Here is a 24,752-nt window from a genome sequence, read left to right on the forward strand (position 1 = left end):
AAACTTTGCTGGAGCCCAATACCTGCACTTCCGTTGTACAGGGAGGAAGGGTCATAAACCCTGCAAAGTGCATCCTGGGTGCAGTTCAAGGCCAGGCCCGGGGATTTCCTTTCAAAGGTGACTTAGAGGCACTTCAGGAGGGTAGCGCCCTCCCGGGCGGGTTCTAATGGTGAATTTGGCAGAGTCAGCGAAACTGCGCCCAGCGGACCTGGCGGCGGGGCAGCGCCCTCTCCCGCGCCCTCGCCCTCTCCCGCGCCAGGCAGCGGCGCGCACAGGGCCATTTGCAGCCTAGGCAGCCTCACGAGCAGCCGCTGCGCGCAGGCCTGGAGGGAGGCGGCACCATGGAGCTGAAGAAGGACAGCAACGCTGTGGCCATCGACATGCTGCTCATCGTGCACTCCGAGAAGCGGCGCGCGGCGCAAGCCACGCACTTGGACCCGCAGGCGAACTCGGGCGCGCTGCTGCAAAACCGAGGAGGTAACACCCGCCTCGCCCGGGTCCTCAGAATCCCTGGGCACCTCGTCCCCGGGTCCTCCCGCCCAGGGGCGCCTAAGCAGCACCCCCCTCCCCAACGAGGCCAGTCCGAACCTCTCCGGGGCCGCTGCTTGTGCCCTGGCGCCAGGGCACCTGCGTTCCTTGGCAACGCACAGCGCACTGGTTGCCCCAGGCCTGTTTTCTCCCGCTATTCTCTGAAGGGTGCAAAACACATAGAAAAACGCTCTTCAGAAAGAAGCCAGGGCCTTAGGCTGATCACGTGTAGCAGAGGCCTAGTCCCCAATCAGCATGCAACTCACCATAAGTTACCAGGGACCCCAAAGGGTCCCTGTACTGAGTCAGACTTTAAGATAACTTAGAGTCTCAGTTTCCCCTTTCTCGGAAGCCTCTCTTTCCGCTTCCAAAAGATATAAGGACTGAATGAGTGAAGGGAACCTGGGCTGGGGTGGAGTAGGGTTTGAAGTCTCCTGACCGTACTTGAATTTAGCTTCAATTTTACTTCTTCTGCAGACTTGGGAAAACGAAAACTGAGAAGTGATTGCTTATAGGGTGATTGTGGAAGGCAGAATCTGCCTCTATTCTACACACACACACACACACACACACACACACACACACACACACACACAACTTGTATAGCGTATAGCGTAAAAAGGGTGCCGAACGGACACTCAGGGAATCCCCGAAAAATGTAGGGGCCTCGTGGCGCTGGTCTTAGAGGGAGCCTCTGAAGCTGACTTGAGGGTCTAACTCCACACCACTTCTTTAGCAGAGATGCCTGCAGGCTGCACAGAGAAAGATGACTGCTACCTCCCACTCTCCCTCCAGCTCCCACGTTCCTTGGGACACCCTCCCGCTACTCTGTCTGCCCCCATTCCTCCACCCTGCCAGAGCTTCTGTGCGCATGATGCACCCACACCTGCTGTGCTAGGGCAGCGGTTCTCTAGACAACCTTGATCCACCAGCCACATGCGCTGGAGCTATGATGCAGCCCCTGGGGACCTGGAAGGGAGGCATTAAGGGAAAGAGAGACTGGAGAACTGAGTGTTCCCCGCAGTTAGAGTTTAGGAGGGAGTGTGAGGACAGGAGCTGTTTAGGTGAATAGATCCTGTAGTTCTCCGATGCTGCTCCTGGGAGAAGGGATTAGACCCTCTCAGGGTCTTTGAAGGAGAAAGAAAATGTCCTCCGCGTCTTGATGGGAATGAGATGGCGCCCATTGCATGTAACACAATCCAGAAGACCGCTCCCCAAGTGTAGTGAGGCCTAGGTCCAAGTCAGCCCAATAGTCCCCACCGCCCAATCATAGTCCCTTTGCTTCTGCACCAGAGAGGATAAAGAGAGAAGCCCTAAAGTGCTGGCTATCAAAACTGCTCTCAAGGTACCCAAAATGTCCATGACTCCAGAAGAACATACACATTTTGACCCTACTTTACTTGGGGGGTAAAGCACCCTTACTTGAAAGGCACTGGTATTTTTCTAGAAACATTTTCCCAGAGAAGGTTTCTTGAAGATGCTGGGCAGTAGAGAGAACTGTGTCCCCTATTCTTTACCAAAGTGAAAAAGAACAGTGTAGGGTCTCCAAGGTCTGCCATCCATGGAACCCCCAGGCTGTACCGACCTGTGTAGCCACACTTTAGGGCATAGCCTGAGGAAGAAAAGCATTAAGTCAAACTACTTGTTCAGACGTCTCACACAGATGCACAACAACCCAAAATCACCCTGCCAACTTTCAAGTCTCTTTCTGTCACCTGCAAGAGAGTTCTCCCCCTAAGGAGCGGCCAAGGAAGGCCTTAACGCTCCCCCTCCCCACACCCATCAGCTATTGTCAGGAGGCAGACACTGTGGCCTTGTGCCACAGAGCAAGGAGGAAAGGAGTCGGAGGGACAGGACAAGAAGAGTCACCAGCGATTTAGGCTGCAGGGCTGGCCTGGTCTCTCTTCTTTTCTCTAAGAGTCCAGCACGTTCCCAGCTATTTACTTAGAACAGCACTCCCCACAACACAGACTATGCAGAGTAACAGACTTTGTAGAAAAGATCAGGGGAGGGGGAAGCTGAGGAAGATATGGGGGCTTCTGGGCAGGTGAAGGGTTAGAGAGCCAGACCTGAGACTGAGCTTCCTGGGAACACTGCTATCAAGTGTGCCACAGAGCTGGTCTTGTGGTGGCACCTCTGCTCCCACTGCCCCCACTACCCCCACTGCCCCCACTGCCCCCACTGCCCCCACTGCCCCCACTGCCCCCACTGCTCCCACTGCCCCCACTGCCCCCACTGCTCCCACTGCCCCCACTGCCCCCACTGCTCCCACTGCCCCCACTGCCCCCACTGCTCCCACTGCCCCCACTGCCCCCACTGCTCCCACTGCCCCCACTGCTCCCACTGCTCCCACCCGACGCATGCAATACATCAGGTTGCATGCCAGGGACTCAATCTCTCAACTATCAATTCCAGCCACTGCCAGGGAGAGAGCTTCCCTTCCCTTCTGCATTACATCATTGCCAGAGCGAAACATGGGTGCATCTGATGGGCCATGCTGAGACCTAAACAGGTCCATACTCTAGCTGCAAAGGATGCTGGGAAAGTAGGCAACTGTGGCTCTCCACTCCCATAGGAATGGGCACTCTTTGTCCGTGCTTTGTCCCTGCATACAGAAATGGGCAGGCAAAGTAGAAAGAAAACTCTCAGAAAATAATACTTTCATACTTACATATTGGAGCTGTGGAAATGGGTATTGGGCATCTGTATAGCAAAAATTCCTTCTGGAAAATCCTGATAGCCGATTCCACCATCACTAAAAATTACAATTTTTTTTTTTTAAATTTAAGGATTGCTTTGTTTCCTCAAATGTGTCTCATTCAAGGGCAGCCTATCTCAGATCCTGAAAGAACTGGTTCCCACAGCCTTGTTTAGCACAGATGGGTGTCTAAGTGGAACAGTGATGCATGGGACTCGCCCTAGGGCTCCCTCCACAAAAAAGTCTCACACCCAATCCTTCTCTCACAGGATTCCAAGGTGTCAGAAACGGAATCCGGAAGTGGCAAGAGTTGGAAGAAAACAGCTTTCAGGGTAAATCTCTTTTTCTTTCTATTTTCTGTTCTGTCTCTGTGATTCAAAAACCCTGAAAAGTGACTGGAAGAGTCGGGTTGTCCTCATTGGGAAACTGGCTCTAACATCTAATCGGTGAGCAGACATGGCTGCCTATGGCTCGGCCAAGCCTCTAGGCCTCTGTGAGCCTGGAAAACTTTGCCTGGCACCGGGGCTCCTGTGTTTTTGGAAGCTGAAAGTGAGGCTGTGAACTTCAGCACCCATTTGTTTGCTGGCTGAGCTATATAAGAGGATTTGGCTTTACTTGGGGTATTGAGGGCTGTGTGTGTTCCCACCAGAGGCAGGGCTGCTGACATCACAAAGACTAGATACAGCTTTAAAATGTGTTTGAGTTTTTGTTGTTGTTGTTGTTTTATTTTTTTCTGGTCAGACTGGGATAGTGGCCTGTCTTAAATCTGTATTATTTGAGGACTGGGCAGAGCCAATCAAAGGTTCTATAGTAGTCCCTACTGCCCTGAGCTTCTGAATACAGCTAGAAGTTCATTTCCAAAGCCTCTTCTTTCTGGTTCCAGACAGCGCTCTTTTCTGGAACACAGGCGATGGGCCAAAATAGCGGGTTTTGTTTTGTGTGCCTCAAAGACTGATTACCCCAGCTTCCAGGGGGACGCATGAGCGCTAACATGCATGATGAGAACACAGACTTCTACTAGGACCCCGACCTCCACTCCCAGAATGTTGCGGAGGAGTTCCAGCAGACCCCATCCATGTGCACCATGGAGTCAGATGTCTGCCCCTGCACAAGAGCACAGCTGAGGAAGAGTGAATAACTCCGACTTCGCCAGCCTTCAGACAGCGGCAAAACGGAGACGCAAGCTAGGAAAACCAATCTTACCTCTATGCTTATTCCTTCAACAGCTCCGTTCGCATTTACTTTGCGCCAGGCCAAAGTTTGTTAGAGATTGAACAATTAACAAGCAAGTCTAGAACCCTATCCTTGTAGAGCTGTGTTCAAATAATGGTCATTTCCCCATGTCCCTTATGCTGTTCACAGGAAGGAGTCATCTTCAAGATGCAAACACACCCATTAAGAACATCTGCCTGTGTCCTGGCTAGTGGATCCATGTAAAGGCTTCCTTAATTGGGGCTAAGCTATAGGGAAAATCTAACTCACTTGGGGTGGCAAAGATTGGCATTTTAGCTAGCGAAGCGATACTCTAGGCCAATAAGAAGCCTAAGAATGAGAGTCCAGGAACTCAGCCCTAGGAATGGCCACTCAGAGCCTGTGTGCTGCATGCTGGGTCCATGTGTGAGCAAGAGAGTGAGTCAAGTGGGAACACTGGACAAAAAGAGAATATCCTTTATGTTGCTTTTCTCTCTTGCCTGGGTGAGCCATCTGTCAAGCACCAAAGGCCTCTCAGAAAACCCTGGAGTCATTCCACTTTGGGCATCTTCAAGGTTGGAATGGAGATTAGTGAAAAACTTCACAAAACAGAAAGCAATACAGTAACTCTCAAGATGATTATTTTAAAACAAACAAACAAACAACAACAACAACAAAAACCCCTGAGGCTCTTAGTATCGGTTCACAGAAGGTGATTTAAATAGTCCATGAAGAAAATCTAGCGTTTGAAGATTTGATATGACTCTGGCAGCAGAGAATGTCTGTAGAAACCCTAAATCCAGGAAACATGATGGTTTCGCCATCCCACCAACATGTGTAATTTTAATGTAAGATTTGGTCTACAAACCAGGCAGTGGTGGCACACGTCTTTAATCCCAGCACTTGTGAGGCAGAGGAGGATGGATCTCTGAGTTCAAGACCAGCCTGGTCCACAGAATGAATTCCAGGACAGCCAAGGCTACACAGAGAAACCCTGTCTCAAAAAAACAACAACAAAAAAAAAAAAACCACAAACAAACAAACAAAAGACTCGATCTACTTTTTAAATGACATGCACATATGGAGAAATATAGCGGCCTCTTTCCATGGTTCTTGATGGCAAGCTCCAGGACACTCGAGTTGAAGCTGATTTCATCACATATGTGCCTTGCTGGTACCCAAATCACCGAGTCCTGCTAACCAACAGGCTGTCCAAACCCGGCAGTTGAAGAAATTTCATCTCAGAAGGAAGTGGCCCAGTGGCATGTGCTGACAGAGTGTGCACAAATGGAACCAAGTGTGGGGTTGATCCAAAAGGGCACATTTGTCCTCCTGTTGCTGCTCTGTACCCTCCTTGGGCTTGGGTGTTGGCGAGAGGTAGGGTGGGGAGCCTGAAACTCTCCAAACTTTTGGAAGCAGCAGGTGTTTGGGCTCAGCCACCCCTCTCCCAAAGCTTGCCCAGCAACGGGCTTCCCCTGCTGTGATTGGCTGCTCTCCTTGGTCCTGGCTGAAGTCTGCCTAGCAGCACGGTGTCTGGTGCCCTACCGCTAGAGAGAAACCACTTGTGCAGCCCTGACTATAAATACCTCCCAGGAGCTGTGCCAGCCAATCATCCTCCTTAAGGATTCCCTTCCCGGCTCCTGTTTCCTCATGGAGGTACAGCCAGCCGTGCCCACAGAAGGCAGCCTCCCTGTCCTCACCCGAGTGGCCTGAAGCTCCAGCCCAGCATGCCACATCACCCCACGTTGGCACACGATGACAGTGCATCTGGCCTTGGCCAGGCAACCATGTTCTAGAAGTCCTGGGGGCCTGACTCAACCTAATCCTAGGAGAAGACTAGAGCGTGCCGGTTCCCCAAGGCAAACCTCTGCTGGGTGGACCCCAAGTCTAGCCCGGCTGAGTGCCCCACCCATCCACCTTGACCAGCTTCCGCTAGGGAAGCACCGAAGCTGTATCATGGGAAGCACAGAGTTGCCTTCGTGATTGGCTCCACTCTGCAGACAGCAACCTTAGGGAAATGCTAGTTCCCAGGCTGAACCACTGTTTTCCCCTAAAGTGAGGCTCACTCTAGGTCACAGGCAGATGACGAATCATAAGGGGAAATGTAGACTGAGAACTTCCTTCTGCCATAATCCTGGCCCTTCCTCGATTCTTCCCACATCCATGAAGACAAGGTCCAGGGGCTGGCTCAGTAAGGACAGTGCTGGCACAGCCACAGAGCAGCCATAAAGCAGAAAGGAATTCATGCCTAGGAAGGGCCGAGAAGACAGCGATGGCCTGTAGCAAGAACCAGGCATCTCTCTTCAGCATCCAAATCCCACTGGGCCGTAAGGACATGTAAATATCACCAGTGGACACAGAGAACTCAAACATGTTGAGTGCTCTGTAAAACTGGTGAAACTAAACCAAACTGAGTATCCTCCCACCTTCAAGGCTAGAAGCAGAGGCAGGTGACTGTCCCTGTGCTCCTCAGAAGGAGGAAAGAGAGCTGAGCTAGGAGTTTGGAAGTTCAAGAGTTCAAGTACTATGTTGGACCCCCACCCGCACCCCTACCCCCACCCCCACCCCCGCGCAGTTCATTTCACAGAAAGGGATGATGACAACCGGTTAGGCATCTGTGTCTGAGAAAACATTTTGGAAATTGTAGCAAAAACTCCAGAGCAGCAGTTCCTTAGACCAGTAGTATGAATCCCAGCCTGGGTAAGCTTCCACTGGGAGGCAGAAGGGGTGGGCACTTGTGGACTCCCATGGGTGAGGCTATGCTGATCCAGAGGTGTGCTCACTATGGCAGTAGATGTGCTCAGCCCCGCCAACATACAATTATCTCAGGTGCACCCGGCTCCCTCAGCCCCCCTCCCAGGGAACATTATACCATGGTCATGGCAGTCACTTGCCATCTTCTTTGTCTTTCTTAAATAGGAAACTTGCCAGAGAAGCAGTGCCTTCAGCAGCCGCAGGTCATCACCTCCTATGACAACCAAGGTAAGAGACAAATCGCTAATGGCCATCTCTCCTGGGGCTGTGTTCCTGGCTCTGCTGCCCAAGTCAGCAAGCCCAGGATACAGAGATCAGGCTTCAGGGAGCACCTCCGCTCTGATCCATAAAAGCTATAGGGAGCACCTTCTCTGTGATCCAAGAAGGCTACAGGGAATACCTCCTCTGTGATCCATGAAGGTTAGAGCATCCTTCTGTCTCCCTGCATCCCAGAGGAAGACCTGAGACACCCTGCCCTTCCAGTGAAGAAATAAAGTCCTTGGATTACAGAGTCCCACCATTATCGATATTGTCAGTGCTGCAGCTAACACTCACTGAGTGCAAAGCATGTGTCTGCGGCTCTACCAACCTCTATACACACTTAGGTATCAAAGCAACCCTGACTGGGTGAGATGAGGAGACTAAGGCTCGAGACAGCAAGAGTCAGGGCTAGCTCTCTGGTACCTTACCTCCAACCCCAGCAGGGCCTCAGTTGTTAACCTTCCCGTGGCTGGGCTTCTGCGGCTCCCTGGAAACTGATCTCCTGCTGGCTCCCAGTATCCAAGTGCTCCCACATCCTGAGTCACAAAGGCTCCTTGACCTCTCTTGAAGCTGAATCTGATGAAACATCCCACTTAGGGCCAAGTTTCAGCAGCAAGGTGGAACAACCTGGTCCTTCCTTGAGAGCTCTGATTTTCCCAGAAGTGCTCTGGGTACTTGGAAATGGCAGGCAAGGGCACTCTCTGCTGGCCAGGCTGATTCTGCAGTTTTCTAGATCCGAGACTACCACGAGGTAGAGTTGAGGTTTCCACTGTGGCTGGGGGAGAACCTATTTAAAGGACTCCAGTATCTACCATGGCTCTTCGTCAGATGCCTGGGGTTCTCAGGCTCAACCCAGAGTTGGCTGCCATTGCTGATGCCATAACAAGCAAGAAAACTATGCCATAGCACTCAAGGGACACGGGTGTGCCCCTTCCTGAAGCACAAGAATCAATGCAGGCCAGGCTGTTTCTCTGACACTGACGTGGCTGTACAAGCCTCACGGCAGAGATACCTCGCTGATGTAGAAAGATTGCGAATGGGCTGCCATTCTCTCAACACGGGGAACAAAACAAAGGCTCCTGCATGTAGGACTGGGTCCTAGGGAGGGGGAAAGACCAAAGGGGAAATTAAGGCAGGAGGGATGGTGGGGGCAGGGGTGATAAATCAGTTTCCTGTTGCTCACTGGCTAGAAACAACAAGAAGATTTCGCCTTAAGCTTCTGGGACTGAGAAGGCCGAAGTCAGCTTTGCTGGGTAAAGGGCAGGTGTCAGCGGGCCGCAGCCTTTGAAGCCTTGGGGGGGAATCCATTCCTTACTTCCTCCTGCTCCTACAGGCTGCCAGCATTCCTTGGCTTTATGGCTGTGTCATTCCAGTGATGGCTTCTATTATCACATGGCCCTCTCCCTTTTTAGGTAGGCAGTTCTCTGTCTCCCTTTTATAAAGTTATACACGGTCACATCTAAGGCCCAACCAGATAGCCCAGAATAATCACTCTGAGATCCATAGGTAAGGCCTCATCTGCGAGATCTCCCTTGCAGTCAGAGATTCTGCATGGATACCCTGAGAATTCATTACTCAGCTCATGATAAGGAACCATAGTAAGCAGAGTAGAGGAGGCTGGGGGTGTAGCTTAGTGGTTTGGCTATCATGCAGGAGGCTTTTTAGTCTGATCCCTGGCATCCCCCACCCCCAGATAAAAAGAACAGGTCAGCAGCAACTGAGATGGAATATCTGTGTAAGAAAAGAGGGGGTGGGATAGACACGAGGGCATCTAGGGAGAAATTTTAGCTGGGAGTCATGACATGAAGGCACAATCAGGCAGGCAGGCATCTGGTAGGTGTGGAAAGTCTGTGTCTGTGGCCAGGGGAAAAGGGGACATGAGCAGAGTAAGGAGCAGGAGATGAGGCAGAAAGGATTTGAGGCAGGACTTATGGTCCTAGGTGTGGGCTGCCTTCAGTGTGCTGGCTTCTGATCAGAGTATGATCAGCAGACATCAGATGGCTTTAGATGCGGTACCTCTAATATTGGAAGAATGAACAGAACAGAAGGGAGGTGACTAGAAGCAAAGAGGAATCCCCCTAGAGGTGGTATCACGATACCCAATGGCAAGAGGGTTTCCCATGTTGTGGATCTGGGCTAGAAGGAGAAGGGGGAGTGGGGAGACAAGGATTGAAGCATAAGCCAGGGGTAGACACAGCAGACTGGGCAGGGGGAGAGGGGAGGGTGAAGGGGAAGAGTTGAATGTCGCTCTGTTGAGACTAGGCATTGGGGAAACAGAAAGGATGTCCCTATCGTGTGTTGAGCTCCTACATATCGGCAAGCCTGGGACTCCTTGGGTTCTGTTCTAGGGACCCTGTCAGCTCCAGCACAGGAGGTTCAATCATAGCCTAGATCAGAGGCCGAACACGAGGTGTGTGCCAGACATCGAGCTAAGCACTGTTCATGGCTCCTCATCTCCCTCAGCCACACTCTATGAAAGGTTTCCTTTCTCACACACACACCAAAAAATGAAATCCACTTTCTGGATGGAAAAAAAAGGGAGAAACCGAGGCACAAGGGCATGTAAGCAGCTTGCCTAAGTTATGCATTAAACAGGACAAATCAGACCCAAGAATTGAACATGTCTGTGCACCCCCTCAAAGCCAAGTGGGCTTAACTTCTGTACCACACTTCCCCCATACAGATCAGGGACCACAGAGCTGATTTGAGTACAACATTCCTGCCCACCCCAGCAAGAAGTCCAAGGCTCCAGATGGAGTTTCTTGTTTCAAATGACTCTGCTTTCCCCCCTTCTCCTCAGTGGCAGGTTTTATACAGCAGGCAATAAAAAGCCATCTCATAGTGCACAGGGGCCTTAGAAGATGAATCTTCAGTGGGCTTGTGTTTGAGTGACAGGAGAGTAGTCACCACAAGGAGGCACGATGACTTCTGACCCTCAGGGTGGTGGCTAAGGAGTCAGTTCTGAAATGACACCCATCATGCGTGTCCCCAGCTTTAGGAGCTGACTGCTTCCCAACTACTACATCCTGGAAGCATAGAGCACGCATCTTTTAAGATCTAGCCAGGCATGGTTCATATGAGAGTGCTTTTAAGATGACGAATGCTTAACTAAGATTTTTCCGACTTTAAGTGTTATAGAAAAGTATGCCCAGGTTGTAAATGGATCAGCATGTCCAGAGACTCTTAAGTCAATGGTGCTGAGTATCTTGCATAAATCCTGGGACTCCTCCGCATGCACTCCTGTCTCCCCCTCTGCCACCCCCATGCATGCATACACACCATGCACACATGCTTGCCTGGCGGTCTTTGTTAATTGATCAATGCACCTGGCAGCCACTTCCAATCAGTCAGAGTTAATGAACAACACAAAACCCACTTGCCGTGCCCACATTAGGTATTCTGAGTCAATTGAGCCGTTAGACAAATACCGACTGAAACCTGGAGCCATTAGGAGAGGTGTCGTGTGGGAGATGTCACCTGACTGGGTAAAAGGCCAGCCTAGGACAGTGCCCACACAGACTCAGGATGCTCTATGCATCTCAAATTTTGAGAGAGAAAGGAAGGAAAGTCAGCAGGGTTTAGAAAATGTCCAGCCTGAAAGCCACCTCATAGGGGTAGCAAGAAATATCCCTAAATGGCCAAGGCTGCAGTTTCAGAAGTCTTATTCAGCAAATGAATTGCTGGGGAAGGGTATTGTGAGGGAGGCCAGGCAGGACACCCAAAGTCCCAGAAAGGGTCTCTTATCCTTGACGGTCAAGGTTGGTGTGATTGGCAGCTGCTTGGGATTTAGCTCTGATTTGAATTTTTCCTGAGATTCTTCGTGTTGAGAGCTAGGTCAGGTTAATATTTTTACTAAAATCTCAGTTTTATTAGATCTAAAAGTGAGGTGGGTACACTGTCTTCCTCTCTAGTGAATGCTAACCATCTTGACACAGGGTGATGACGGCAGGCCATTCCTAGGGGGCAGAGAAGTCTCACAGATGGTCTCTTCAGTCTCTGGAGGAATGCAAAACTCTATAATCAGGGTGAGAGTTTGACAGCATTGAGAATAAAAACAGCAGCACAGCCTAGGGACAGTTGGTCCTGGGCAAGGAGATAAAGTGAAAAATTGCAGGGAGAAGAGGGGGTTCAAATGATGTCAGGGAGAGCTGGTGGACAACAGCCCCTCTAAACATGAGGCCACCTCCCCGTTAGCCCCAGAAGGGCCACAACTGTGGTTTGTTTCCCAGCTCCACCACTCTTCACAAGAAACATGGTTGGAGGAGGGCAGCTGGATGTACGTAAGATAGGACAAGTGTGAGGGGGATGCTTACTGTTGGGTCCTAGGCCCACGAACTGTTCACCTTCGCAGCTCTTTTAAGGCTACAGTTGGTTCAGCCCAGTAATCTCCAAACAGCAGCTGCACTGGGTCAGACAGACTCCTGGGTCGGATAGACCCCTTTGCTGCAGGACTGAAAGCATTGCGGGTTGCAACCCACAATAGAGAGAGCATGCAGGGGAACCTCTCATAGTTCATCTTTCAAAAAGCATCTTGTGGCCACACACCACTTTGGAGAACACCTCAGAAAGAGTTGCACAAGAAAACAAAGAGGCCAAGTTAACCAGGGCCGTAAAGGGAATATGCTTCGGATGAGGGTGGCACCCGATCTTCTGACAAGAATGGACTCACACCCTGAATTCTGAAATCCTCAGCATCTTCATCCCAGGATCATAAGGCTGGTGTCACTCACGGGCAGTGAATGTGCTAGATTCTACACTTTACAGGTGAATGCTGGGCTACAGAGATGGCTCAGTTTTAAGAGCATTTGCTCCACAATCAGGAGGACTAGAGTTCGAATCTCAGCACCCACATGACAGGGCGGGCATCCTCTGACATGCCTTTAACCCAGCTCAGAGGCTGTCAGAGATTGGAGGCTCTTGGGACTTGCTGGCTTCCAGCCTAGCTGAAACACAAGCCTCAGGTTCAGGGAGAGACTCTGCCTCAAAGAAATAGGCAGAGAGTGATAAAGATCCCCTTATGCATGAACCCCACATACAATACACATATACCCCACATACACATTAACTAATTTATTAGTTAATTAAATATTTAAAATGTTTGTTAAGCCTTTTGGTCTAGGGAGCACATTGTATCTCTAGTCTCGTTAGCATGCAAAACAAGTTTTAAAAGTGTATAAGAAAATCAATAATGGTTTTCCAAAAGAAAATAATTGCAGTATATTTTAACAAAGGATTAATAAAAAGGAACTCTTTCTTACAAAACCATCAAGGGAAACATAATAAATCAGTAAATAATAATAACAGTCAACACTCAAAACAATTTAAAGAGCAAATAAGAAATTTTAAAACTACACTAAAATTTTTTTAAATACATAAAACAATAAGGGACCCTTCATTAATAAAAATGTAAAGGGTTTATGAAGGCAGATGCCAGTAAGCTTAGCAGGCATGTTTGTGTTATCCACCACCACAGGACTCGGCTGTGAGTGCCATTGTGAGCTTCCAAGCCTGCAGGTCTGCTGGACAGTCACTGTCCACGCCATAGCCGGCTGATCTCAGCTCTTGGCTGAGCTAGTGCTGGCTGTCAGCTGGTGGGCTGGCTGGAGACCAGATGGTTTCAGATAGCCTCACCTGAGCAGCCCTGCGCTGCTCCCTGCGGTCTCTCACCCTTAGTCTGGTGCACACACAGCACAGCGCTGTGGCAGGGATGCCAAGAGTGGGAACAAGCATTGCAAAGTCTCTCCAGGGCTAAACTCAGACACTGAATGATAACACAAGTTCTACCCCATGCTAATCAGCCATACTAACTTGTGAGGTCAGCCTACATTCAAGGGGTGAAACAAAACGAAGTGTGGGCAATCAACCAGGGCAAGAATGAGTAAAAAGGGCATTCTCCACCCCTGACCCCATTGGTGGAATCAGAAACCAACGGAAAGATGTGTGGGAAAGTTGGCCAGCATTACAAAAGCCTTACAAAACCCTCATTCCTTTCCATCTGTGTTTAAGAATTCACTCTCAGGAATTGATTGGAAAAGTGTTAAAGATGTCTTCTTTATCCTGATGTTCACCACATCATGGTTTATCACAGCCAGCACTTGGGGAGTGCAGAGTATCCAATGCACACAGCAAGTCGTAGTGAATATTCTGAACACGTGACGTAAATGTGTGTTCCACTACCTTCCAGGACTGGGGGACATTCTCTACAGCACCACAGAAGCCACAGCAGCTGACAGCACTATTTAATACTTCTCCGAAGTTGCTGATTTTTTTTTAATTAATCCCTTCAATCTTTGAAAGAAGAGAGCTGATATCTCTGACTATAATGTATGTTTGTCTATTCCTCTCTATAATTCTGTGAGTTTTATTTCAGATATCTTAAATCTTTGTGTTCAGGTGACTACGTATTTGACATTGTCACATCTCCTTGATAAGCTGACGTTTCTTCACTATTATATTATACTATTATATTATATTTCTCTATCTCTGGTATTTTCCTTTCTTGAGTGGATATGTTATTGAGCAAATTGTCTTGGTCTCACTGTACCTGAAAAATGTTTTTATTTCATTCTCGTGTGGAATTTTTATTGGATAGAGACAGTGAATTCCTTTCAGAATCTTAAAGATTCCACATCTTTCTGACCCAGTTTCTGATGAGAAATATGTAGCCACCTGATATATAATGTATCACTTATCCAGAGCGTATTCAGGGACATTGTGTCTCAGTGTTGTAATTATGTCATGTCTGGACCTGGATCTTCTTTTATTTATCCTGGTTGGTTGGAACACACTAAACTTGAGTCCATACATGTATGTCTTTTCTCAAATTTGAGTAGTTTGTTATTTCTTCAGCTACTTTTCTGCACACATGGTTGCCAGAGACGTGAACAGTGGACTTCTAAATGTGGTCCTGTGGTCTCTGAAGCATTGCTGGCTTTTCCCATTGTCCAGATTGGATCCTGGCCGCTGTTCTCAGGCTCTTTCCTTTGTCATAGAAAACATTGTAGCCCATCTTCCATTTCAGTGTTAAAATCTTCACTTTGTTCTTTCCATCTTCTGTTTCTTTGCTGAGTTTTGTATCATTTGATTTATTCTGAAATGGCTGGCCTTTAGTTTTGGAGCATGGCTACTGTGCCATTTTATCATCTTTGGGTTAAATGTGGGTTGTCATGGTTGGCATCTTTTCTTCTCCAACTGAGATCTTCCCAGGTACTCTGCTGAGTAGTTCTGAGTGGTGGCCTTTGCAGGACCCGTCTGCTCACATGCACAGTGGTCAGTTCAGAAGGAGGGCATGGTTCTTCCCCTAGAGTTTGGTATTCAGACTGTGGTATAAAGTGCATGGGAACTCATTTGCAACTTTAGGGAATTACATTTCGTCAACCATTTTCTGTTCATCTGGCCAAAAAAGGTTGGAACTTTGTTTTTCACTCTGTTGGGTACTTTTTATAACTGTGTCTGGGGACAATCAGCAGGAGAGATGAAGGAGGGAGAAAGGAAGGATAGAGGGAGGGAGAAGGGAGGAGAGGGAAAGAGAGGGAAGGAAAGAGATGGTGGAGGAAGGGATGGAGAGAGGGAAGAAGGGAGGGAGGGTGGAGGGAGGGAGGGAAAGAAGGAGAGAAAGAGGGAGAGAAAATACACATGCCACTTGGGCCTGGCTACTAACCTCACAGCTACCCACATTCTTGCTTCTGGGCTGAATCAGGAAAATATAGAATAAAGAAAAAAAAACACAACAGAAGATGTCCCCACTCCCTGAGACAATTAGGGGTTCCCATTCTCACCCTTCAAGTAGAAATTGAATTTTTTTTCTTGAGTACTCTTTTACATCCATTCACCTCTGGGTAGGGATGCCTTTGCTTGAGGTGTTGCCAGAATGAGAAGGGTAGGCCGATGTGGTCCTGTCTCACAACCTGGTCGTTGCCACTCCCAACCCTGTTCTTTTCTATCACTGACTTTCCAGGGTCTGCAGATGGCTTTCCCCATGCATTCCACCCCCATGGTTAGATGGGGTAGCGAGAGTGCTTGTGTTTGTTGTTTGGGTTAGTCTGGAAAACGTGAATTATCTGCATATTCAACAGAAAGATCTAAGATGAAGCACGTTCTGCCATTTGAACATCTGTCACAAGACGGAGTGCCCTTCCTAGCAGCATTTGGCTAAGAATGTCACCTCCCCCTTTGCAGGTACTCAGCTGACTGTGGAAATCCACCCCCAAGACGCCATGCCCCAGCTGCTTAAGAAGTTCTCTTTGGCTAAACGTATGTACATGTACAGGGCTGCTTTGATCGTCCAACCTGGGAGAAGGCAGAAACATTACTGTTTACACCCATTGTGTTAGTTTCTATTCCTATTGCTCTGACCACCTGATGGGAATCAACTCAAGGGAGGAAAGATGTATTTTGGCCCATGGTTTGGGGAGATACAGTATATGGCAGCAGGAAGTTCCATAATTGCAGGACTATGCAGCTGGACTCGTCGCTGCCCCACATGGTGGTGAAACAGGAAGCAGAAAATGAACAGGAAGTAGAACTGGGCTTTAGAGACTCAAGACCTGCCCACCAGTTACCCACTTCCTCCAGAGAGGCTTCACCTCCTAAAGGTTGTACATTCCTCCAAGACAGCATTAATATCCAGGGACTGGGTGTCCACACACATAAGTATATGGGAGCATTTCACAGTCAAGTACAACACCCAGATGCTGCTGTTCTCGTGTCTCTGTAAGGAGGTCCAGGTGATGCGCATAACTAATAGTGCATTCTCTCACCAGACTGTCACTACCAGTGTTTTAAGATGCCACCTGTAGGCTGCCAAAAAACGTGGTATGCACAGTGCTAAGTACTTCCCGTGCCTCAGCTTCTTGACCTTTATGCAGGTGCTGGTATTCGCCCCCATGTTTTTTCAAGTCAGCAAAGCGAGGCTCAGAAAAGAGAAACGACTGCCCAGGAAAGTTAATCAGCCAAAAGATAAAGACCCTGGTCCAACTCCGAAGCCTCCGGTTTCAGCTATCATAGGTGGGAGTTGTCAGTCTATGTAGGCAGGCAGGATCTTGACTGCAATGACTCTTCATCGATGCTCCATCCTCACCCTGGCCTGCCTCTGGATGAAGGAGGCCTCATGAGGAAAGAGGCAGAGGAGGCTTGAGGCCCCTCCTGCTGTGTCCTCTCAATGATGCAAAACCCTCCAAGGCTATATCCTTGCAGAGGACCCCAGGACCCCTTTTTTTTCCACATAGAAAAGGAGGAAAAATAAGTAAGACACCCTTGTAGGATTTTTCTAAACTCCCATAAACACTAACTTCTCGGAGCCCTATCATTCCGTCTGAAGATGTAGGAAGAGGGGAAGAAAAGTTCCAAAGGAAAACAGAACCTACTTCTGGGGATGGAAACCACCCTCTCAGCTTTCAGTTCCTATATTTACAGCCTGAAGTGGCTCTGGGGCATAAACCGTCTGCCTTGGTGAGCCCACCCTCAGTTCTGAATGGTTTCATTAAACACCACGGCTTCCTGACCTGGCTTTGAACCAGCAGCTAAGTCTCCTTTGCTTCTTTCCCAGGGACTCCCCTGTTACTCACCATTCAAAGTGCAGGGCCACCCACTCCAAGGGCTACATGACCTTCTGGGCCCCGAGTTCCATACACATTACCTTTTGTGCCCTATTATCGCTCTTAGCTTAGTCAGTTCTTGTCTTGGCTAGACATAAAACTGCCTACATATACTGACAACTGCCACATATTATAGCTAGAGCCAAAGGGTTTGGATCTGTACTTGGGCCTTTATCTCTTGGCCAGGTAACTTTCTTGGACAGTCATTTCTCCTACCTGAGCCTCACTTTGCTGACTTGGAAAACACAAGGTGAATACAGGTCAAAAGGCTAAGGCACAGAAAGTACTAGAAGAAACTGGTTTGTACCTATAGCGTCTGCAGCTATGTTCCAAGATGGCAGAATGCAGAGGAGGGGTGAACCACAGCTCTGTGCAGGCCTGCTGCAGGGGATAAAGCCTTGAGGTCACAGCATGCTCTGACTCAGCTCAAAGACCATAGCTCTCTTTCCTGTCATTCATTCCCTGTTCCCAGTCTCTTCTCTGGCCCAGCAACCACAGTGCATGGTGGGTGGGGATGGGAGCAGGGAGTCTGTAAGAGCAAGCATGAACAGGGAGAGTGGCCAGGACTACTACCAGAATCGCCAGTGCTTGCTTTTCTGTTTCTTCCGCGGTATCTCTGACCTTTGGGATATTCCAGGTTTACAAGGTGATAAAAATGGAAACATGAGACCCCGGCAGCCTGGAGGGAAAGATGCCCACGGTGAGTCCCAGGCCTTCTCTGGGGCCTTTTAAAAACAAGCAGTGAGTTGGCCTCATAGGCCAGTCTCCAGCTGCCAATTGGTACTGGCTTGCTGCGACATCAAGAGTCTGAGACCATCTGTGGATCTGGGAGAAAGAGTGTCCTGATTGACTAGTAGTGTCGGCCACAGACACAGGTGAAGAGGGAAAACTTTTATATCATCCCAGGGCCAAAGAGTAACCCCTTTCTGAGTACAAAACAGTCTACTACAGAAAATGGTGGACCCGGGATGCAGAGTGATGCTAACTTGGAGCTGGAGACGTAGCTCTGCTGGTAGTGTACCTACCTACCTAGCAGGCATGAAGCTCTGGGATCAGTCCTCAGAACCAGACCAACTGGGTATGCCAACATACTCCTGCAATCCTGGTACTCAGGAGGTGGAGGCAGGAGGATCAGAATTTCAAAGTCACCCTGTGCTCTATAAAGAAAACCAGCCTCAACTGGAGACCTTATCTTAAAAAAGAAAAGAAAAAAAAACAGTAAAAACATAGATGAGGGACTTGGAATACAGCCCAGTGGCAGAACACTTGCCCACCATGTGCAGGGGGTCAATCCCCATTGTGACAAAAAAAAATACAAAACAGTAAATAAAATGGAGTGTCAAGTGTTTACACGGTAGGAAGCTTGTGGGTAGCAGGTTAAGGCAGATAAACACTAAATCGGGTGATATGAGGTGATAGATCGTCTGGACTGGAATCCTGCTTTTTCCTCTAATTTGTCTTCTCTAAGCCTCAGTTTCCCCCTTGGTAGGCCAGATGCTAGCAGTGGCTCCGTGCACACCTTCCTATTTTATTTGGCCTCAAAATCAGAGTAAGTTAATTAATGTTCCTGGTGTTTTAAGTATCTTGCTATAAAATCATATTCTCCTGTTTGACTCTTACATAATCTGCTCAGAAGGTAGATTTAACGAGGCATGAATCATCATGGGTATTTTGAATATAAAATATCAAATATTGTAAAAATGGAACCAGGAAAAGAGGAACTAATAAAGTGGAAATTTTAACACCATTTTAGAAATGCCATCCTTCTAAACAGGAAGGCGGGGAAGAGCTGACCTGAGCGGCAGCCTGTGTGATGTGAAAGCCCACCTGATGCCCACCTGTCACTGTGGCGCTCTTATCAGGCAGTGACGAGAAGCAGGCTGAGGAGAACTGAGATGTGAGGCACTCAGCAGGAGCTAGCCAGTTATTCCCCTTCTGGTGGGGGCAGCTGAAGTATGGCTGGGTTTCGGACCACACTAGATGGTTATATCTGCATTAAGATGCCCCAGGTCCAACTCTATGGGTAAACACAAGCCAGGATGATGTCACCTCCTGAATCCCAGATCTGCCTCCCAGAACAGACTGGGGCACTCCTACATCCAATTGGAAAATATAGGTAGACACTAGCCATAAACCAATACCAGCATCCTATTCTCCCTCTTCCTTTCTACCCCCGTGGCCTGACTCAAAGTCTGGGTGCCCTACTGAGACCCTGGTGACCAGCTCTACCAGGCTTCTTTACACCCACACGCCTTGTGGTACCTTACACCAAACACTTGGCCATGGATCCTCCCCGATTAAGAATACCATGGGCCAGCAACACTGCTTACAGAAAGAAAAAAAAAAAACTTAAACTAATTATCAGGGGTGGGAAAGTGGATTGCATCATCCTTTCAGTAATTGTCTTGGATACAATTGAGTTAGCCAAGGTTTTTAATGCTGAACCTCCAGGGTCTTCAAAATAATCTCAAGTTCCCTGTGGATCTTCAAGATGACCATAGGGGTAGTCACAGTTCCCAGACAACTTTGCCCAAACAAACGTTTCTAGGAGGTACAGCTCTTGGAATGAGTGTGTCAGTGTAAGAAAGGTAAAAGAGCCATGGATCCTCCAAGTGACTATTAGGATTGGGCTCACAGCCCTCCTCAGGGGTACTCCACCCTACCCCACCCCCGTACTGACTTGGTTTCCCTGTGTTAACAGCCTACCCCTGGGACAGATCCAGTTTGAAATCCATGCCCCTGGACCTCCGGCTCTTTGAAAAACTGGATGCCTCTGCCTCACAGGTAGGAGAATTGACTCCCTGGCTAAGGGCCCCAAAGGTGACTTGGAGTTCCCCAAGTCAGGATAAAAGAGCCTACCTCCAGGCCTCTCTTGACCATACACTGAGTAAACCAGATGGATGGTCTATGGCCGTCCTTTCACAGTGTACCTTCGTTACTTTGTAATGACTGTGATCAAATAACTGGCAAGAGTCAAGATGATGGAGGGAGAGTTTGCTTTGGCTTACAGTTTGAGGAGGCACTGTGTCTCAGGGCAGGGAGGGTATTGGGACCATGAGGTGACTAGACAAATTGCAACCCTAGGCAGGAAGAGAACAGACAGGAAATGGAGCAGGCTATAAAACCTCAAGGCCTGGCCTCCAGTGACCTACTTCTTCCAGCAAGGCTCTGCCTCCTGAAGGCTCCACAACCTTCTCAAAGAATGCCACCATCTGGGGACCAAGTGTTTAGATACATGAGCCTATGGGGGATCTTACACATTTCAACACCACCAGTGTGGGTGAGGAACAGGAGGCCCAAGGGTTGTGTTAAACCCAGAGGCAATGCCTTAGTTGCTTTTCTCTTGCTGTGATGAAACACAATACCTTGGGGAGGATAGAGTTTATTTCATCTTATAACTTGTAGTCCCTTATCCAAGGACATGGAGGCAGGAACTCAAAGCAAGAAGCCTAGAGATAGAAACTGATGCCTAGGCCATCAAGAACACTGCTTACTGGCTTGCTCCTCGTGGCTTGCTTTCCTATAGCACTCAGGACCACCAGCCCAGAGATGACACTACCTCCCATGTCAATCATCAATTAAGACAATAAGACAAGCTTGTCCACAGGCCAATCTGGTGAGGGGTATTTCTCAATCGAGATTTCTTCTTCCCAGATGACTCTAGTTTGTGGCAAGTTGACGTAAAACTAGCCAGCGTAGTTCAGGTTTAGTAAATCTTAACCATGACCACAGGCTGCTGTAGCTACCTGGATACCTGCCTGACTGGTCCCAGATGGGAAGAGGAAAGCTGAGGTGGCTCTAACACCTGGTCTTCAACTGGCCAGCACACATGCCCTGTCCAACTCCCCTATCACCACACTATTTATCCCCCACCACCCTCTGCCCTCCTGGGCCCCGTTCCAGCTTCCTCACTGGAGAAAGAGTAGCTGGCCAGATTTGGTGGGTGTCACACTCCCATCCTCCCCTGGCCCCCATAGAGTCTGATCTTTCTGCTCCCAGGTGACAGTCAAGAGTGGCCTGAATGAGCTGGTGAGTGACTTGCTCCAGGAAGCCCACAGCGATCTGGAAAGGGTCAGAGCCATCTGGATCTGGATCTGCCACCACATAGGTATGCCACTAAGGGGGTAGCACTGGGGACCCTGGATGTCCCTTCCTTCAGATCTCTGCTTCTGTTGCCTCATCAGAGTGAGGAGTTAGGTCAGGGAGACGTGCCTGAAGTAACCAAGGAAGGTAAAAGCCACCCTCCTGAACTGGGCCTTCACCCAGAAGCTGCCCTCCCTGGGTCCAGGATTCCTAGTAAGCCCGCTCTACAGAGATGAGAACCCAGGATGGCCCATCACCAAGAGGGTGGCCACAGGCTGAGGAAGACACAGCTGTATGAACACCAGAAGGTCCTAAGACAAGTGCCAGCTAGGGCAAGTGCTCATATTCCTGTCTCCTGCTGTCCCACCTGTGTCCCCAGCCGCTGGCTTCCACCTACTCCCAGGGTTCTCTAAGCCATCTTAGAAACCTGGGCCTGAGCAGCTGCCCACTGCTCTCCATGAGACAGTTAAGGGAATCTTGCCAGGTCCTGACAAATCACAGGTTCCCTTGCTGAAGCCTGCAAATGGGGGAAATGGTGGCCAACTAAGTGGCGGGGTGGACCCTTGTTCCTTTGACATGAAGAACAGCCAGTGTCCCACTTGGATTCCCCGAGGCTCTTCTTTGTCCTCCAGGTGCAACTTAGAAAATGTACTCACCCAAGGTCTGAACCTGAGGGCAGCTGCCTCCTTCCCTACACCACTACCAGCTTTCTTCCCCTCTTAGACAAGGTTTCATTAGGCAGCCCTAGCTGGCATGGAACTCACTATGTAGACTAGGCTGGTCTTGAGATCTATCTGCCCACTTCTACTTTCTGAGTGCTGGGATTAAAGGTGTGTACCATGAGGACCAGGTGGTCCTCTCTGCTTTGGCCTCGATGTCCCTTTTGCCACCTACACAAAAGGTGACCACATCTGGCTAGGTTGGCGTCCTGTTTCTGTTCATGCCACCGTTTCCTCCTGAGCACAGATGGGGGGTGAAGGCCATCCTATGAGCTCTGTGGCTTTCCCTTCCTCACTGAGCCACCCTCGCGCACCTGGGAGCCTTGCGTGCCCACAGCCGCCTCCTCTGTCCTCCAGAGTACGACGTTGAGGCTGCCCAGGAGAAGGACCGCCAGGCCTTCAAACCCACTGACATCCTGAGGACCCAGAAGACCAACTGTGATGGTTATGCCGGCCTCTTTGAAAGGATGTGCAGGTATGAAAGACAGCCTGTGATAAGCAAGAGTCCCCGGGCTGTTGTCACCCGACTGCCTGCTTCTTTCTTCTCCTTCTGTCCCTCTGTGCCTCTGCCGCCATGCCAGGTCTGGAGCTTGAGTTTGCAAACTCTGCCGGGGAATCCAAGTGAGTCCTGAAAAGGTCAATTTCTCCCTTTTTAACACCAGTGTAATTGACTTTGGACCATCTGCCGGGCTTCGCCATGCATTAACATAATGGCAGATGAATGCACAAAGATAATTTGGTTATAAAAGGCCCCTTTTCTGCCTTCTCCCTTCACTGTGCAGCTGAAGGTTAAAAGAATGGCAGGCCTGGAAGCCAGAGGACAGTGGCCGCTGACGCCAAGGAGACTATGAAAGGCTGTCCTTTGAGGAGGGAGAGGAGCCGTGCTTGGAAAGATCCGTTGGTAGGAAAGCTCAGTAGCCAGAAGGTGGTTCTCTGTGCCTTGGGGCCCCATTCTCAGAGCTATGGCACAGACACAGGCACAAGTGGGAGAACAGGCCACAGTACTTCTTGTTAACATCAAGACAGTCTCAAGTCTTGGGGAGCCATACGGATGGATCTCTACAGCTCCCCTTTCTGAGGTCTCCTGGGTTCTCCTAGGGAACAACCAGGAAGTGAGTGATTGTCTATGTCCCTGAAAAGCTGTGAGTAGGTCTCAGATACCCAGTGTCCACCTATCAGGACTGTAGGTGGCAGTTGTCAAACCATAGTAACAGATGGTCCCTAGTCAAGCAGCTGGCATGGCTTAGCGTTGTGCTGCTGGTCCCCCGTGGCCTTGTGTGCACTTGTGTGTGCCCTGTCTTGAGATGCACACAACCCACTCTTGGCCTGAGCTCCAGTGCCTCCCAATTACTGCTTCCAGGTATGGGCAGATACCTGGTTCTGGGTCCCTCTAGCCCTCTTGCCCAACTCCCTGCTCCAAACTTCCACTTCCCATCTCTGGGACCCTAGCCTCAGAGACAACCTGGGCAGGATCTATGCTGGCTGACCCATTGTTCTCCCTCCAGCAGTACCTTCTACTTCTCCATGTTCCCAATGACATCCCCAGCCCCAGAGCCAGGTGCCCCATTGTCTTTGGGTCTCCCTGTCCCTGGGTTCCCAGTGTCTTTCAAAGTCCTCCAAAACTTGACCTCAGCCACCTGTTGGCTCTGCACCTCGAAGCAACACTCACACAACACTTCTGCTTCAGCTTCCCATGAGTGCACAGTCCTTCCTGGCATTTCTCTAGGCCCCACCCCAGAGCCTCCTTCCTATCCTTTGACATCTGACCTTGTCTACTAACTTGTGCGAGTTACATTAGGTTTTCATCTTGTAGCTCTTTACTCCAGGTGATGCTGAGGAATCAAACCCAGGGCCTTTCCCAGGGAAAACAAATGATCTCCCACTAAGCCTCATCCCTCCCATGGTGCTCCAGACAGACTCTAGCTCTGGAGCTCAGGCTGGCTTTGAATTCACTGTGTGGCAAGGCTGGCCTAAGTGCTGGGATTATGGGTATGTAGCAACTGTTCTGCTAATAATTTTTTTTAACTATATTATGTTTAGTTAGTTAGTTAGTTATGCCTCTGTGTCTCTGGGCAGGGGGAGGCATATACATGTCATAGCATTCATGTGAAGGTCAGAGGTCAACTTTCAAAAGTCAACTCTCTGTAACATGAGGGAATTGAACCAGGCTTGGTGGCAAGTGCTTTTACCCACTGAGCCATCTTGTCAGCCCACTAATAACTTTTTTGAATTAAAAAAAAAAATGCTTTCTGTAAATAGTCTCCAAAATGTACAAGACAAGGAAAACAACTAGTTGGCTCTGAGTCACCTAGGTAGAGTTGAGATAGTGACGCCCACATGACTTCCCAGGTGATAGTGGCACTCATGTCCCTTCCCAGGTGACAGTGACACCCATGTGCCTTCTCTGGCTTGTTCTCAGCACAGTTCTCTCTATGTGCCTTTCTTCCTGTGTCTTAATCCCCCACCCCTCTTCTGCCTCTCTGAGAACATCTGGCCCAGATTCTCCACACAGTAGACCCTCAATTGGCATTTACACACAGTAGGCTTTTAATAGGCATTTCAGAATGGTGAGAAGCAGGAAGGATATGCCTGGCAGACGTGTGTGTTTTCTTTTGAATAACAGAACACCACCAGGTTTTCAGTGCCTGCGTGGCATCTTTCAGAATGTGGTTGTTTTCATAGGAATTTGTAAATTTGAAAACACTTGGATTTCTTTTTCTTTTTTTCTCATGATGGGTTTTGTTTTAAGGTTTATTTTTTTAAGAATTATTTATTTTATTTTATATATAGGAGTATACTGTAGCTACCTTCAGAAGAGGGTATCAGATCCTATTACAGATGGTTGTGAGCTACCATGTGGTTGCTGGGATTTGAACTCAGGACTTTTGGAAGACCAGTCAGTGCTCTTAACCACTGAGGCAT

The 24,752-nt window shown here is 49.1% G+C and overlaps 1 protein-coding gene across 1 annotated transcript in view; it reads left to right on the forward strand.

The window, feature by feature from the left end:
* The first annotated feature begins 303 nt into the window (after window positions 1-303).
* Window positions 304-24,752, forward strand: part of Ky (kyphoscoliosis peptidase) — a 37,594-nt gene continuing 13,145 nt past the window's right edge. Inside the window, exons 1-8 of the mRNA XM_021172657.2 lie at window positions 304-477; window positions 3,496-3,558; window positions 7,337-7,399; window positions 15,611-15,685; window positions 17,666-17,728; window positions 19,730-19,812; window positions 21,028-21,136; window positions 22,188-22,305. Coding sequence (XP_021028316.1) covers window positions 342-477; window positions 3,496-3,558; window positions 7,337-7,399; window positions 15,611-15,685; window positions 17,666-17,728; window positions 19,730-19,812; window positions 21,028-21,136; window positions 22,188-22,305 — 710 coding nt within the window. The 5' untranslated portion in view covers window positions 304-341. The remainder of the gene's footprint in view (window positions 478-3,495; window positions 3,559-7,336; window positions 7,400-15,610; window positions 15,686-17,665; window positions 17,729-19,729; window positions 19,813-21,027; window positions 21,137-22,187; window positions 22,306-24,752) is intronic.

This window comes from Mus caroli, unplaced genomic scaffold (assembly GCF_978045245.1).
Source record: "Mus caroli unplaced genomic scaffold, Mus_caroli_1 scaffold_11, whole genome shotgun sequence".
Classification (NCBI taxonomy): domain Eukaryota; kingdom Metazoa; phylum Chordata; class Mammalia; order Rodentia; family Muridae; genus Mus; species Mus caroli.